Source organism: Sorex fumeus, unplaced genomic scaffold, assembly GCF_029834395.1.
Source record: "Sorex fumeus unplaced genomic scaffold, SorFum_2.1 ptg000008l, whole genome shotgun sequence".
Lineage (NCBI taxonomy): Eukaryota > Metazoa > Chordata > Mammalia > Eulipotyphla > Soricidae > Sorex > Sorex fumeus.
Window position 1 is genome coordinate 74,978,889 of NW_026606065.1, and position 15,906 is coordinate 74,994,794.

The window sequence follows — 15,906 nt, forward strand, 5'->3', positions numbered from 1 at the left end:
TATAAGGAAAGTGACGGGAACATTTGGTGCATGTAGGTGCAGTGAGATAGAGAAAGTGAAGTCTGGAACAAGGCTCAGGTTTCTCCTTTGGGTGACCAGCTGGATTGTGGAGACATTTTACAAGGAATAAGACCAAAGAAAAAAGCCAGTTGGCAAGAAAGTGAACTTTCTATCTTACTTAAGTTGACTTTAGGGCCCCAGGGGATATCTGGGTAGAAATTTCTGGTAGCAAATTCTGGTTCTTACAGAACTGGAGATCTGGGATGCAGTACTGTAGAAGATCTGGGATAGGCATGGAAATTTATAAGCTGTCAGTTGTCATGGTTGGTCATTGGTGTCTAGAAGGACCCAGGCAGATTCCAAGGGCCGACCAGGCACTCAGGTGTGTAAATGGTGGTGAAGTGATGAGAAAAATGGTTTGAGAATCTGGAGACTCAAGAGTCACAGCGACCACCAATGGAAGGGACGGTCTCAAGCAAAAAAAGTCTGATTTACTAAGACAAAGGCTGTAGAGAGGTTGATAAGAGATTGGGGTGGGGGTATGATTTAGGGAATTTTCAAAGTCACAGGTTACCTTCCCCAGGGTCAGTGGACACAGAAGTCAGCTGGCAGCGAAGAACGAATGGTGGATTGAGAAATGGATACGAGAATAATGAGAACAAGCCAAAGAGTTTTGCTCTGAGGAGGTGGGGACTGGGGGCAGATTGCATCAAGTAAGTGTTATTTTTCTGTTTTTAAAAACGTGTGAATATGCTTGACATGATTAAAGGCCGCGGAAGGCTGTGGATATAGAAAGGCCCTGAAAGTCCAGAAGAAGGACTAACCTGTGAAAAGCCTCCGATGGAAACTCGATAAGAAAACAAAAATTGGAAACGCGATGCGTATCCCCTGATTGCAAAGGGCAGTAGGAGGTGACTTGCCTTTTGCTGAGCACGCCCTGGGAGTCAGCTAGCCCCTTCTCCGAATGTGCTCAAACAGGAAGACAGATGCACTCCTTTGCTGGTTTTTCTTTCCACGAAACCGCTAAGCTTGAAGATTAAGTGAAGAAGCCCTCCGTGAAGCTTAACCCTTGGTGCCGATGAGACCCGGCCGTATCCCTATTTCGCGCCCCCACCCCCCACCCCCCGCCGTTCTATCTGCCTGAGCATCCCGAAGGAGAAAAGCGTCCCCAGCCCCGCTCGGGGCGCACGAGGGCTGCGGGGGTCCCGAGATCTCCTCCGCCCGCCTGATGCCAGTCGGTGACTGTCCGGGGGTGATTTCGTTCACGTCTCAGCCAAGGGGAGGCGCCTGTCGCGCAGACCGCGGCGGGGAGGGAGGCGGCGGCGGGCTCCGGGGGCGCCAGCCCGGAGCGCGGGGCGCTTGCGGAACATCTCCGGGGACTCGAGGCCACCGCCGCCGCCCGCTTCCCGGGGGCAGCTCGCCCGGTCCCGGTCCCGGGGGTGGAGGGGGGCGGGTAGGCTCGGGTGGGTGGAGGCCGCTGCAGGGCACCCGGTGCCCGTGACCACCCTGCGCTCGCTTTCGGTTCCGCGCCTTATAAGGCCTGCCGGGGGGGTCACGTGCGTCCCGGGCCGCCCGCGGGGAGCGGGGAGCGGGGAGCGGGGGGCAGCGGGCGCGCGGTGGGGAGGGGCGGGAAGCGGGGAGGAAAAGGGGAGGGAGCCGAGGGCGGAGGTAGGAGCGGGGGGCGGATTCAGCGGCCGTGGGAGGCGGCGGCCGCGGCGGGGAGCGGACAGCTCCGAGCTGGACCGAGGAGGAGGCGGAGGAGGAGGAGGAGGAGGTGGAGGAGGAGGAGGAGGAGGAGGCGGAGGAGGTGGAGGAGGAGGAGGAGACGGAGGCTGGGACCGGCGCGGGGGCGGGAGAGCGCCGCGCGGCGGAAGCCCGAGACCGCGGGAGGGCCGGTGGCCGGCCCCGGGGCGCGAGTCGGGACAGCGGCGGCGGCGGCCCAGAGGAGCGCGGCGGCGAGGGCAGCGCATCCAGCGGTTGCGGCGGGGGCCCGGCAGTCGCCTGGCCGGGCGGGCGCGGGCCGGCGCGATGGACCCGCAGCACGTGCGCCCCGCGCCCGGCGCCCGCAGCCCGGCCTGGGAGGAACCGGTGGGTACCGCGCCCGCGCCCACCCCCCCTCCTCCTTCTCTCCCTGCACCCCCGCCGGCGCCCGGGGCCCGGTTCCGTTCAGGAAATGGCCCGGGATGAGCTTCCCAGCTGCTTCCCCGCCGGGGCCGCGCTTCCTCCGCTGCCCGGCGTCTCCCCGCGCGCCTCCCGGAGCGCCTTTGTCCGGCCAGCCCCGGCTCTTCCCGGTGGGGGGCCCCGCTGGGCGCTGGTCCTCGCAGGGTCCGTTTTCCCGCGTCGGCGACTTCGCAACTTTTCCCTCCCACTTGGGGAGAGCGCGGGGCGGCCAGGGACGGAGCCGGGCTGCGGGGTCAGCGCGGGGCGCTAGGCGCGGGCTCCCGCCGCCGCGTCCCGGCCGTCACCTGGCGCACAGGTTCCCGGGGACCGCGGCTGGCGGCGGGGACCACGCCTCCGAGCCCGCTAGCCGCTGCAGCCCCGGCCGGGCTCTTGGGGGTGGGGTGGGGGGTGGGGGCCGAGGCTTTGGCTCGGGAAAGGAGCGGGAGGCGACTTGAGCTCTGCTCCGGGATTGCGCTGCACCAGCCACGCCAAGGGATTTTTAGGGACCGACTGTAACGCGTGCCTGCCTGGTGCGTTTTGAGGATCCGGAGGAGAAGACTGGGCGGGGGTGGGTGGGGAGAGCTTTGGATCTGTTCCCTCGATCCCTCAAAACTCCTTCAACTTCCTTAGGGTTTTCCACCCGAGGAGTCAGAGCCGCCTCACATCCCTCCCGGGATGCTGCCTCCGGAATTCCCCCTGCTCCGAGCTCTAGAATCCCTGGGTGGGCTGCCTTTGCCCAGGCATCAGATTTTTGCCCCTCGACGCCCTGCCTTGATGTTTGCCACATCGACTCGATTTTGAAATTCTTGAACCTTTATGGAAAAAAAAAAAGCCGCCTCCCGAGATTTCTGGCCTCTTGTGATCTGTTCAACATGGTCGGATGCTTTTTTGCCCAGGGACTTGGCTTGTCTGTTCAGGCTGGTCCCTATCTGAGAACTTCTAGGTCAGGTGCCAGGCTTGGGTCTCTGTCTCTGTCTCTCGTCTCTCTCTCTCTCCCTTACACGCCACCTTCTTCCTCTCTTTCCTGTTCTAACATGTACACTCCTAGCTCCTTTGCTGCTCCTCTGCCTCCTGTTTCCCGACCTTTCAGAAGTGTCCTTCGCCTCTGATCCATCTGTATATGCAGCTGTCTTTGCTTTTGTAAATTTGAACATGTTGTTAGGTTGCCCATCTGCTCGTATTTCTGCTGTCGTGGGTTATCACCGGGGATCAGATTATTCCTGAAATTAAAAAAAAAGTATATTTCAATTCTGAAGTATACTTAAAGATCCTTGAGAACTAAATTCTTTGATCTTTTTGTTGTTAGTTATTTGATTGGTGACACTTCAGGATATAAAGTCCCCTTTTGAGCCTGAATACTTTAATCCAGCATCAATCAGAATGATAAATACCCTGCTTTCTGAATTTTATTTGAGGGTCAAATGCCAGACCTATTTTGTGCCTAAGAGAATCGTGCAGGGCAGAGCATTATTCTTTGGCGTTATGTGACAATAAAGTACTAGTTCATTAGATTTTTAAACAAAAGTGTGTGAGTAAATTATGTGGCACACTATCCAGACTGCAGAACTCTCTTAGAGAAAGTGGGTTTAAAACCTGAAGTTTTTGTTTACTAGGCAGCTGTTTCATCTTGCATCTACTATGTCCAGGATTGTTTTTAACAGTGGATGAAGACACAAGTCCTTATGTCTTCACCAACAGCACATTCTTCAAACAGAATATCTTGCTTGATATAAGTTAATGTGTATGTCCACGTAGTCCAGAAACACATCTTTAGCAATCTCAGGTTTGTAGCATAAGAAGATTCTTGTGACAACATGATTTAATCCAGGCCTTGTGGCCATACATATGTGATCACACAGCTGAAGAATAAAGGGAGTTCTCATTTAAGTTACTAAAGAGTCAAAAAGCCAACTTGCTAAAAAGAGCCAGGTACAAGGAAAAAAAGATAAGTTGAGGGGATGGTGCTGAAAACATTTCATAGTTCGTAGTTTCAGGCATTGGAAACTAATGGAGGAAATAGCTTAATCTAAATATATTTTGAAGAGACACAGTTTACCCAAATGGTTTCTTAAATTTTTCTTGGGTCTTTTTAAGAATATGATGAGGGTCCAGAGAAATAGTACAGAGACTGAGGCACCTGCTTAGCATGCGGACCCTGCTTTGGTCCCTGGTGGTCCTTTGAGCAACACCTGGACTAGGAGTAGCCCCTTAGTACACCTAGGAGGTGGCAAAAAGATAAAAAAGACAAAACTATGAACTCCCTCAAAATACCTGTGCATATATATATATATACACACACAAAATTTTTTTTTACTAATTTCAAGGGAATGGCAAGTTTCCTGAGGCCCAATTTGTGAATCTTCAAAGATCTCAGGTTTTAATAAGAACCTGTTCTGAGGTGGACTACATTTTGAAGTTTCTAGACATATGCTTTGTTGTTTGTTTTTTTTTTTTTTGACCACATCTGGTGGTGTTCAGGGCTTACTTGTGGTCTGAGCTCCCAATATCACTCGGTGGGATCATATGGAGTGCCTGGGATTGAACCCAGGTCTGCTTGCATACAAGGCAAGCACCCTACCTGCTGTAATATCACTCCAAACTGTAAATCTGCTTTTTGAATTGGACTACAGGCTCATCTAAAACTGTGGCATAAACATATATTCATCTACATTTATAAAAAGGATGTTCAGCATTAAGCAGAAGGTGTTTAGGTTATAGAGACCTGTTGCATTATCCCTTACGTATAATGTACATATAAAAGTGATTCACTTTTTATTTTTTTAATGGATTCTAAAACAATGATGTTATGCTGCATATAAGTGTCCAGAGAGTTAACATGGTCTTGGAAATTGATGCTGGGTAATAGTAAAGAGACGCTTCTTGCTTGAAATTCACCCATGTCTGGAGCTGAGAGACAGTTGCTGCATTTTGTGATCTTATTTGTATTTGGAGATAAAATAAAGTTACTTGGTTAAGTGAGGCCATTAATATAAACAGCCTTGTCATTATTCTGGCTAGGACATGGATCTCAAGAAGATAGATTTTAACATTCAGCATGCTTTAATGCCTGTTTTGAAATGTAATCAAGTCAGTGGAAAGAGACATTACATAAATTTCCAATCAATTAAAAATATTTGGGTGGTGGGAATAGATCAGTGGAAAAGAATTTGATCATGCCACTCTCTTTGATAATATCTTTGGCCACAGAGTAGAATTAAAATCCTGTTCAAAACTTGAGAAATGTGGGTGTATTTAAAAATACTTCTTAAGAGAGACATTAGAGTGAGTACATTTTAATTATCCAAATATTTTTTTATTCCAAATGATTTTGTCTATGTGTTTCTGATGAAACTAGTCAGAACCAATAGAAAATTTGGAAAGGAAGCATTTCAAAGGCAAAAAGGCTCAAAATGAGTGTGAGAGTTTATAGTTGTGCATTATATGAAATAATGATTTTCCTGAGGTGTGGGGATGATATATGTGCAGTAGGTATTAACCACTAATCTCAAAATCTTTCATTCAGGTAACAACAAAGGAGGTTTCAATACTTCCTAATGCTTTCTGAATAGTATAAGATGGAAGTAGTTCTAAAGTTTGAATGAAAGCAGGCCTGCCAGTACTTTTTAAATCTGGAGCGTTTTTTGCATGTTTCCCATTAATTAGGGACCTGTATCCTAGATTATGACTCTATTTAAAGACCTTTTTGGGGTCTTCAGAATATAAATGTAGAAATTTTACATGCTTGCATGTTTGACATGTTTAAAAATATATAAATCACATATGTTTAAACACATGTAAGTTGCAAGTAAGTATTAAACTGAGTAGTAAGTAGTAACAATAAGAATATAATTAAAAGTATCTGTATATAATTACATAGTAATGTGTATACCTTTGTTATTAGAATAAGAATTGGCTTTGGTTTAAACATCTTTAGTATAATAGACTTACTTAAAAATGGGGCAGGAGTTAAATAGAAATCTAATCTACTTCCATTTCATTCTGAATGCAGTTTCTATATGGCTTATGTCCAAGTTTTTAATAATGTGTTTATGATATGTTCCAAACAAAAATTTCAAAGTAGCAATAATAAAAGAAATATGTAAGACACATCTAAGAAATTATTTGAAAATCTAAAATACCAAGGGAAAAAGTCATGGAATTTTGTAAATCAAATAAATTATGTAATCTACTACATATTTGAAGTTTGTTTTCAGTTGCCATTTTGAGCTACAATAAAATGGTTGAAAATATCACACTTTTAATATTGCTATTATATTTTTAAGGGAAGTAAGGTGCATTGGAGGTACACAACATCAAGACTGAATGTTCATTCTGGAAACAGATAAGACTGAAGAGGTCTGGTACCTTTAAATGAGGGATTTCTTAAAAGTCTCACAAAGAGATGATTGAAGAAAAAAGAGATTTTTCATGAGCTACCTTTGTATGAAATGAAGTGGCATTTGCCTACACAGTGTTTTCACTTGGAGCTGTCTATGTGCTAGGGAAATTGTAGAGATCACGTATTTAGCATGAGTAGGCTTAGACTAGCTATACTTTCAAAGTCAAAACCAAATGCTGTGCTTGTTACAGCACTCTTTGAAGAGTGGGGATGTCTGTGAGATTAATTTTTTATGGATTAATGAATACCTTTACTTTGAGGTATTAATTGCCCGGCCCTTGCATGTGAAACGATTTTGCATTGTCTCTAAGCAGTGTTTGAATCAAAGAGAAATGTGTTTAAGTTTTCTTAAGAGCCTGAAATAAGCATTAAACAATGCTTCTTAGTTTAATCACGTTCTGCCTGGATTCTGAAAAGAAAATGAAGTGTGAATAGAAATACATGATACAGGACAAACTGACTTGTTACATACTGTGGCAAAGTGAATAAGGAATTAGGATAAGTAGTCACATGATTTTGACTTGGGTCTCAGCTTGTGATTTGGGGCCTCAGTCTCTACATGAAAAGAGGTCTAAGCAAGCTTTATTCTTTTAAAGAGTTCCTGTACTAGGTGTTCTTGACTACAAGTCTTGTCAAACCACTATCAGTGACCAAACAGATTGGTATAAAGGGTATTATTTTGATCACTTTCTTTTCCTCTTAAGTAATCCCCTTTAAAGCAGTGTATTTTTTTTTAGGTCAGCCAATTGCATATTTACATGCCATAAGGCTCTTAAAGTTTACTTTGCCCTACTCCCACCCTGAAAAAAGTAACTGGAGTTGGAAAAGTTGCCTTTCTGCCAGCAGTTTACACTTCGATGAATTTAACCTACAGTGTTGATAGCCAGTATTGGAACTACTGTTTCTTAAACTCTCTTAGAGCTGTTAACTGTAAAACAGCAATGAGGTTATTGTTGGAGAGTTCAAACTGCAGCTGACAACGCTAACAGACTCCGTCTTATTTTGGAGGCCCCTTAAAGGTCACGTCGACTGAAAATAGGAAGGTCATGTCAACTGAAAAAACAAAAACACCAGTGGGTTCTGAAGGGCAGGAACCCGCTGATGAGATCTGAATGCTTTACTGGAGTGTGAAGCGGCTATTCCACAATTTAGCAGGCACTTTTTGTGCCCCTTGAAAATACAGCTCACCCTGGCGCGAGGTTCTCTTTGATTGACAAGAAGGATCTGGCATTTCATCTTCTCCGCCAAGCTCACCCACACCTGTCGGAGGTCTGGGATGCCGAGGTAGCACACCCCGCCGCGAGGCTGCTGCTGCCAAGTGTCCGCTTTGCTTTAACCCGCTTGCCCGGGAGGAGCGTTGGCTGCAGCCTGTTGATTCCATTTCCTCCGGCTTTAGTCCTGGGTAGGGAGTGGCTGTCCCGGGACTTCCACCGTTTTCCTGCTCGGGCACGGGTGTTCACAGGGCTCCGGTGCATTGTTTTTCTTCCTAGTAGCCTGGGTGAGCGTTTCGGCTCGGACACTTCTTTTTTTTTCTTTTCTTTTCTTTTTTTTTTTTTTGCTTTCTGTCGTCTCGGGCTGCGTGTACACTCTTGTTTCTGCGCGCTCTCCACGCCCTTCCCAGTTTCCTGTTAGTCAAGGCATCGCTCTTTTCTGAACGAAAAGTTCTCGGCGCCGAGTGGAACCTCCCGGAAAAATGCTCCGCTCTTCCGTGTGCGCCGGAAGGAGCTGGGGGTGGGCCAGACACTAAACCCCCGCGGCCCGGAGCGGTCCAAGAACCCACGGCCCCGCGGCGGAGAGGAGGTAGAGTTCGCTGGAGAAGGGGTGGGGGTGGGGATGGGGGTATCTTGCAACAGTCCAGAGGCAGCGCTCGACCACGCCGGGGGACGGAGGGGACTTCTTATTCCGCTGGGACAGTGCGGAGAGGCCCACCCACGTTTCTCGGGAGAGGTTCTGGGTCTAGGATGACGGGGTGCACCCGAGGGAGTGAGCAAGAAACCCTGGGTTCCATTTGGACTCCAGGAGCTGGTTCTTGCCGCCGCTGCCCCGGGAGGAAGCACTGCCCGTACGAGGCTCGCGGAGATCTTACCTTTATCCACCCCTCCCGGGCCACCACGGATTCCCCCAGACCCTAGCACAAGTGGGAGTTTGTCCCCATCACCGTGTCACCTCATTCTCTCCCCTCGCCCTGGTCTTATGCCCTGTCGGAGCCTCCCCAAATTCCGAGGCTGCGTGCTCCGGGGGACCCAGGCGCGTCGGGCTCTAGGTGCACGTCCGGACCCCCAACCGCGGCAGCGGCTCTGTCCCTCCTGCGCGGAGATTGCGGCGGGCCCCCTCCCGGAGGGTCGGGTGCTCTGCGCCCCCCTAACCCGCGGGACGGCCGGGGGTGGGGGGTGGGGGGTTGGGACTGGAAGATGGTGGCGGCAACTGGGTGTGCTGTATCCCCGCAGGAGTCCGAGAGGATGGCCGGGGCCGGCGGTCAGCACCTCCCTCCTGGAGCAGCCGCGGGAACCAGCGCCGCGGTCACCCCTGCCGCTGCCTCGGCGGGGCCTGGAGAGGATTCGTCCGACAGCGAAGCGGAGCAAGAGGGAGGCCCCCAGAAACTGATCCGCAAAGTGTCCACTTCGGGGCAGCTCCGGACCAAGGTGAGGCGGCGCGAGAGGAACGTGGAAAGCGGACGGGCGGCCAGGGCCGAAGAGAGCGGCGGGCTGGGGGCGATCCCCCCTCCCCGGACGCCGGGAGCCGCCGGGGGGCGGAGCCTCATCCTGTGGGCGGGGCCTGCGGGAGCTGGACCGCACGACGCGACTGGGAGGGATTCTGGGTCTGAGCGGAGCTGAGGGCGAGGGTCCAGGCTGGAGCCAACCCTGCGGGCAGGGCTGTAGAAGCCGGGAACCTGTGACTTTAAGGGAGCGTGGGAAAAACGCTGCAGCGCGCTTGAGAGTTCCCACTCGGGGAACTTAAAAGGATTGTTTTGGTTTTTGGTCCTCACTGGCGTGCAGTGATTGGGTAGAGCTTGTAGGTTGCACGGGGAGCTGAGAGCTGAGGGTCCAGACTGTGGGGAGCCCTATCAGCATCCCTTCCCTCTCCGCAGGCAGCATCCTGCCCCTCCCCTGGCCTTCTCGGACTCAGGGGTAGGGATGTAGTGGGGTTGTGACACGGGAAAGAGCCCCTTTCCTCCTGTTGCCTTGGAAGATAGAAGCTCCAGTACAGACCAGTGATGATGCTCTCGGATGACCGCGCCCTGCGTGGAACAAACAGCAGGCTAGCGTTTATCATCCTGGGGTTCTACTAAGTGTAGAGTCAGATTTTTAACTGCACACCCCTCCTTTTTTTAATAATGCAAAAGAAACATCATTATGATGCAAGGAGATTAACTTACTGAGCTACTTTTGGAACAGTTGACTCTGGAAGCTGAACTTGAGAGATAATTTGACTCTGAGCATATATAGCATATACATAGCTCTGAGCATATACAAAGTAAATGCATGGAAGGTTTGTTTATGTTAATTTTTATCTTACTTTAAAGGTCATCATCATGGAGTCTATTATCACTGGAGACTTTAAGGAGGAATTTGAGAAGGGAACCAGTGAAATCGCTGGTTTTGTGTACTATTTTTAAAACTAGATTTGGCCAAGTTAATTCATTCTGTATTTCTTTTTCTGAAAATTTGCTTTCTGGGCCAGTGGATTCCTAAGTGAAAATAGAACTTTTCATTGTGTGTCTATTTTCTGTTTCATTCTCTCATTCTCTCATTCTCTGAAATATGTGCAGGCACACATTCAGCTGTTAACAGGATGCACTTGGAAAAAATGTGACTGTTTCTTTTCTTTTTTTTTAGCGCATATCATGCAACTAACTCCTTTTAAACAGTGGCATTTTTGAATTTCATGAAATTTGTGGTGTAGTTTTATAAGATAAAGGCTAATCAAGATAGAGACTTCCCTAACAGTCCTTTTTTTAAAAATTTTTATTAGTGAGACATCATGAGGTACAGTCGTAGACTTACACATTTTTGTGCTTGGGTTTCAATTATACAATGATCAAATATCCATCCCTCCACCAGTGCCCATTTCCCACCACTACTGATCCCAGTATCCCTCCCACCCCCATCCTCCCCATCCCACCCTGCCTCTGTGGCAGGGCATTCCCTTTTGTTCTCTCTCTCTTACAAGGCCTTGTGGTTTGCAAAAGAGGCAATGGGTGACAATCATGTTTGGTCTATAGTCTACTTTCAGCATGCTTCTCCCATCCTGGGAGGATCCTCCCAACACCCTTTATTTGGTGCTCCCTTCTCTATCTGAGCTCCCTTTTCCCCTAGCATGTGTGACTGGCCTCCAAGCCATGGAGTAAAATTCCTGGTACTAATCTCGGTCATTCTTGGGTGTTAGCCTAACAGTCCTTTTAACATTTCAAATATTCATGTTCTTAAAGGTAATAACATTCTGTTAATCATGTTTAGATCCATTTCTTAATGGTTTAAATTCCATGCACACTTGTGAAAATATACATATACATGTGTATATATAGTTTTGTTTTGTGGGCCATCCAGGTGGTGTTCGGGTCTTACTCCTGGTGCTGCACTTAGAGAACACTTCTACACTTCTGGCTATGCTCAGGGGACCATATAGGGTCCCGGGGGATCAAACCTAGGTTGGGTACATTCAAGGCAAATGTCCTACCTGCTGTACTATTCCATACATATCGGGATTAACTAGTAAATTTGTACTGTTTGAAATTAAATTTAGATGTGGCTCTTATTTGAATTGGTAGTCAAACAAGAAATTTGGTGTAAATATTGCAAAAAATTTCAGGTTTATTGAGCTTGCACTAGTAGCAAAGACTGTGTTCCTTAAAATTTGATACTCTGTGGTTTGGGGTAAAGCAAGAGTTTATTGAGACCAAAAGTTTATTGAGAAAAAAGAGTTGCCACAAATTTAGAAAGCAGAGTTAATGTTGATTTTTCAATAAAATTGACTTTCTCATAAAAATATTTTGTACATTTTGCTAAGGTAGAGATAGGTGATCAGTAAGTGAATTTTTCCTTAAGTTTCCATAGTTATGCGGAATTTTAGAAATTCTGCACTTTATTTTTTTTCTTTTTGGGTCACACCTGGCGATGCACAGGCATTACTTCTGGCGGTGCTCAGGGAACCATATGGGATGCTGGGAATTGAACCCTGGGTTGCACTTTAGAGCTTGAACAGCGGGTAGGGCGCTTGCTTTGTATGTATCAATCCCAATTTGATCCCCAGCATCACATATTGTCCCCCAAACCCTGCCAGGAATGATCCCTGAGCACAAAACCAGAAGTAACACGAGCTTGACTGGGTGTGGCCCCAAAACAAAACAAAAATTCTGCATATTATATCAGCTCATGAAATTTTATATGTTTATCAACTCTTTCATGTATCAGCCCCAGACATCAGAGCCTAAGGCTGCTGAGACCAGTGAACCTCAGTCTTCCTGTTTGTTCCTACTTTCCTCACCCTACCCCAAACCAGACTGTTCACGTAGGCTACACGTTTCATCAGTTAAATTTCTTATCACATACTGATTCTCAAGAAAGAAAATGAGGACAGTGGAGGGATGCTTAGAATGATAACTGTTAAATTTAAGGTCTACTGTCTATAATTATGATTCAGGTAATAGTAAAGGAAAGCCTTTAGAAAAAGATTATTGCTGGCGGATTCTCATCCCACTGGGCCTGAGAGTGTGGTCCTGGTTGGCCTGCCATTGCTTGGGAGCCTCCATGCCTGCACGTCCTCATGCTTGGGGGGACCCCATGGTGCCAAGGATGGAGCTAGGGTTGACTGTATGCAAGGCTCTGGGATGTACCCTTGTACCTGTCACTTTATGTCCTCCATAGGTGTGTAAGATGGGAGAGCCTGCTGTAGAAGGGGTGGGTGACCAGCCTTCAGGCTAATGTTTTTGAGACAGCAGTGATACTTGGTAATACATCCTGCAGATACACCAGGGGTCCACTAGCTCTGAGAAGCTGTCATTGCTAATAGCATCATCAAGCAGTCTGGAATGGTGTGTATAATATATGGAGACATGCTTACGCATAAAGCTTTTTGCTTGTATAGATAGAAGCTTGGGCTGGAGTGGTAGCACAGTGGGTAGGGCGTTTGCCTTGTATGTGGCAGATCCTGCGACTGGGTTCAATTCCTCTGCTCCTCTTAGAGAGCCTGGCAAACTACCGAGAGTATCTCACCCGCACAGTAAAGCCTGGCAAGCCACCTTTGACGTATTCGATATGCCAAACACAGTAACAACAAGTCTCAAATGGAGACGGTACTGGGCCCGCTGGAGCAAATCAATGAACAATGGGAGGACAGTGCAGTGCAGTGTAGATAGAAGCTTATGTCACATTGGGTTGCACTTAGAGGTCAAACCTGGGCATTAAAATTTTTTTTTTCTGTTTTTGGACCACACCCGGCAGTGCTCAGGGGTTACTCCTGGCTCTGCACTCAGAATCATTCTTGGCAGTACTCAAGGGACCGTATGATATGCTGGGGATTGAACCCGGGTGAGCCATATGCAAGGCAAATGTCTTATTCTCTGTAAACATGATTTTTTTTTTTTTTTTTTAATTTATTTATTGAATCACTGTGGGAAAGGTTACAAAGCTTTCAGGTTTATGTCTCAGTCATGCAAATATCAAACACATTTCCCTTTACCAATACTTATTTTTTACCATGAAGAACCCCAATAAAACCCCACCCCCCCACCCCTCCCCGTCCCTGTGAGGCAGATGAATTCTAGTTAACACTCTATCTGCTTTGATTAGATTCATTGTTTCAATAAAAGATTCACCACTATTATTTAGAGTTTACCCCCCCCCCCCCAAATCAGACATGCTGAAAAAGCATTGTGAAGTGATTTGCTTTCTACGGCTGGGTTCAAGAATTAAATGTTGGTTTTGGATTTCTGCTCTTTTACCTATTGACCCTGGAAGTATTTCTACTGAAAGTCAGATAGTTAAGAAATTGGTTTCTGTGTTCTGGAGTCCTGGCCGTGCTGGAGAGCCGCTCGCGGGGGGCAACCGGTGGCCTCGGTAGGGCGTGAAGGGCGGAGCGAAACGCCCCCCTTCCCATGAGGTTTTAGTCGCCCCCACACTCCCGGCTCATACCTGCTGTCCACAAGGCTCCCATGTGGCCGCCATCTTTCTTTCCAAAGAGGAGAGGGCGAATGGGGCAACACCCTTTCCCCTCCGGCAGACTTGATGGCCTGGATCAATGCAGAGTCCGTTCACTTTTCTGCTCCAAGCTGCTGGGTTCTGCATTAAGTCCTTGTGCTTCTGGGGCCGTGGCCGTGCTGGAGAGCCGCTCGCGGGGGGCAACTGGTGACCTCGGTAGGGCGTGAAGGACGGACCAGAACGCCCCCCTTCCCATGAGGTTTTAGTCGCCCCCACACCCCCGGCTCATACCTGCTGTCCACAAGGCTCCCATGTGGCCGCCATCTTTCTTTCCAGAGGGAGGAGGGCGGAAGGGAGCAACACCCTTTCCCCTCTGGGCAGAAATGATTGCCTGGATCAACGCATAGTCCTTTCACTTTTCTGCTCCAAGCTGCTGGGTTCTGCATTAAGCCCTTGTGCTTCTGGGGCTGTGGCCGTGCTGGAGAGCCGCTCGTGGGGGCAACTGGTGGCCTCGGTAGGGCGTGAAGGGCGGACCGAAACGCCCCCCTTCCCATGAGGTTTTAGTCGCCCCCACACTCCCGGCTCATACCTGCTGTCCACAAGGCTCCCATGTGGCCGCCATCTTTCTTTCCAGAGAGGAGAGGGCGAATGGGGCAACACCCTTTCCCCTCCGGCAGACTTGATGGCCTGGATCAATGCATAGTCCTTTCACTTTTCTGCTCCAAGCTGCTGGGTTCTGCATTAAGTCCTTGTGCTTCTGGGGCCGTGGCTGTGCTGGAGAGCCGCTCGTGGGGGGCAACTGGTGACCTCGGTAGGGCGTGAAGGACGGACCAGAACGCCCCCCTTCCCATGAGGTTTTAGTCGCCCCCACACCCCCGGCTCATATCTGCTGTCCACAAGGCCCCCATGTGGCCGCCATCTTTCTTTCCAGAGGGAGGAGGGCGGAAGGGAGCGACACCCTTTCCCCTCTGGGCAGAAATGATTGCCTGGATTAATGCATAGTCCTTTCACTTTTCTGCTCCAAGCTGCTGGGTTCTGCATTAAGCCCTTGTGCTTCTGGGGCTGTGGCCGTGCTGGAGAGCCGTTCGTGGGGGGCAACTGGTGACCTCGGTAGGGCGTGAAGGACGGACCGGAACGCCCCCCTTCCCATGAGGTTTTAGTCGCCCCCACACTCCCGGCTCATACCTGCTGTCCACAAGGCTCCCATGTGGCCGCCATCTTTCTTTCCAGGGAGGAGAGGGCGAATGGGGCAACACCCTTTCCCCTCCAGCAGACTTGATGGGCTGGATCAACGCATAGTCCGTTCACTTTTCTGCTCCAAGCTGCTGGGTTCTGCATTAAGTCCTTGTGCTTCTGGGGCCGTGGCCGTGCTGGAGAGCCGCTCGTGAGGGGTGACTGGTGACCTCGGTAGGGCGTGAAGGACGGACTGGAACGCCCCCCTTCCCATGAGGTTTTAGTCGCCCCCACACCCCCGGCTCATACCTGCTGTCCACAAGGCTCCCATGCGGCCGCCATCCTTCTTTCCAGAGAAGAGAGGGCGAATGGGGCAACACCCTTTTCCCCTCTGGGCAGAAATGATGGCCTGGGTTAACGCATCGTCCGTTCACTTTTCTGCTCTAAGCTGCTGGTTTCTGCATTAAGTCCTTGTGTTTCTGGGGCTGTGGCCATGCTCCAAACTTAACTCTGATTTTCAGGGAGAAAGATTGGGTGGTTTACTTCTCATTGATCACTTTGTATATAGAGAGATGTCGCGCGGCCGCATAAGCGGCCGCGCGGTTTTGAGAAAAAGTCCTCGTTCCCGCATACTCGAGCTGTGTTTGTAGAGGCTTCTGGTCACCAGGGTTCCATCTGGGGGAGGCGGGATGCGGCGCCTACTCCATCTGGAACTTCCCGGTGCTCTCGGCTCTTTTTGGAACCTGTTTTTTCTTTTTTCTTTTCCTCCGGGATCCCGCACCCTCCATGTCTTCCTTCTCTTATTCTGAACGTTTCAAAGATGGCGCTGGGGGGCGGGCTGTGGGCATGACTTCCGGGATCAGAGGTTACCTGGGAGGTGTAGTCCGGCAGATTTGAGAAAAAGTCCTCGTTCCCGCATACTCGAGCTGTGTTTGTAGAGGCTTCTGGTCACCAGGGTTCCATCTGGGGGAGGCGGGATGCGGCGCCTACTCCATCTGGAACTTCCCGGTGCTCTCGGCTCTTTTTGGAACCTGTTTT

General features: G+C 49.3%; 1 protein-coding gene across 4 annotated transcripts in view; it reads left to right on the top strand.

The window, feature by feature from the left end:
• The first annotated feature begins 1,683 nt into the window (after positions 1-1,683).
• DGKH (diacylglycerol kinase eta) overlaps positions 1,684-15,906 on the top strand; it is a 209,834-nt gene continuing 195,611 nt past the window's right edge. For 2 of the 4 annotated variants that reach the window (XM_056109884.1, XM_056109887.1), the window contains exons 1-3: positions 1,684-1,774; positions 1,808-2,088; positions 9,007-9,201. In XM_056109884.1, the coding sequence (XP_055965859.1) occupies positions 2,029-2,088; positions 9,007-9,201 (255 nt within the window). In that variant the 5' untranslated portion in view covers positions 1,684-1,774; positions 1,808-2,028. Of the gene's footprint in view, positions 1,775-1,807; positions 2,089-8,108; positions 8,360-8,877; positions 8,901-9,006; positions 9,202-15,906 lie in introns of those variants that run through there. The other 2 variants (XM_056109885.1, XM_056109886.1) reach the window with 2 other exon arrangements.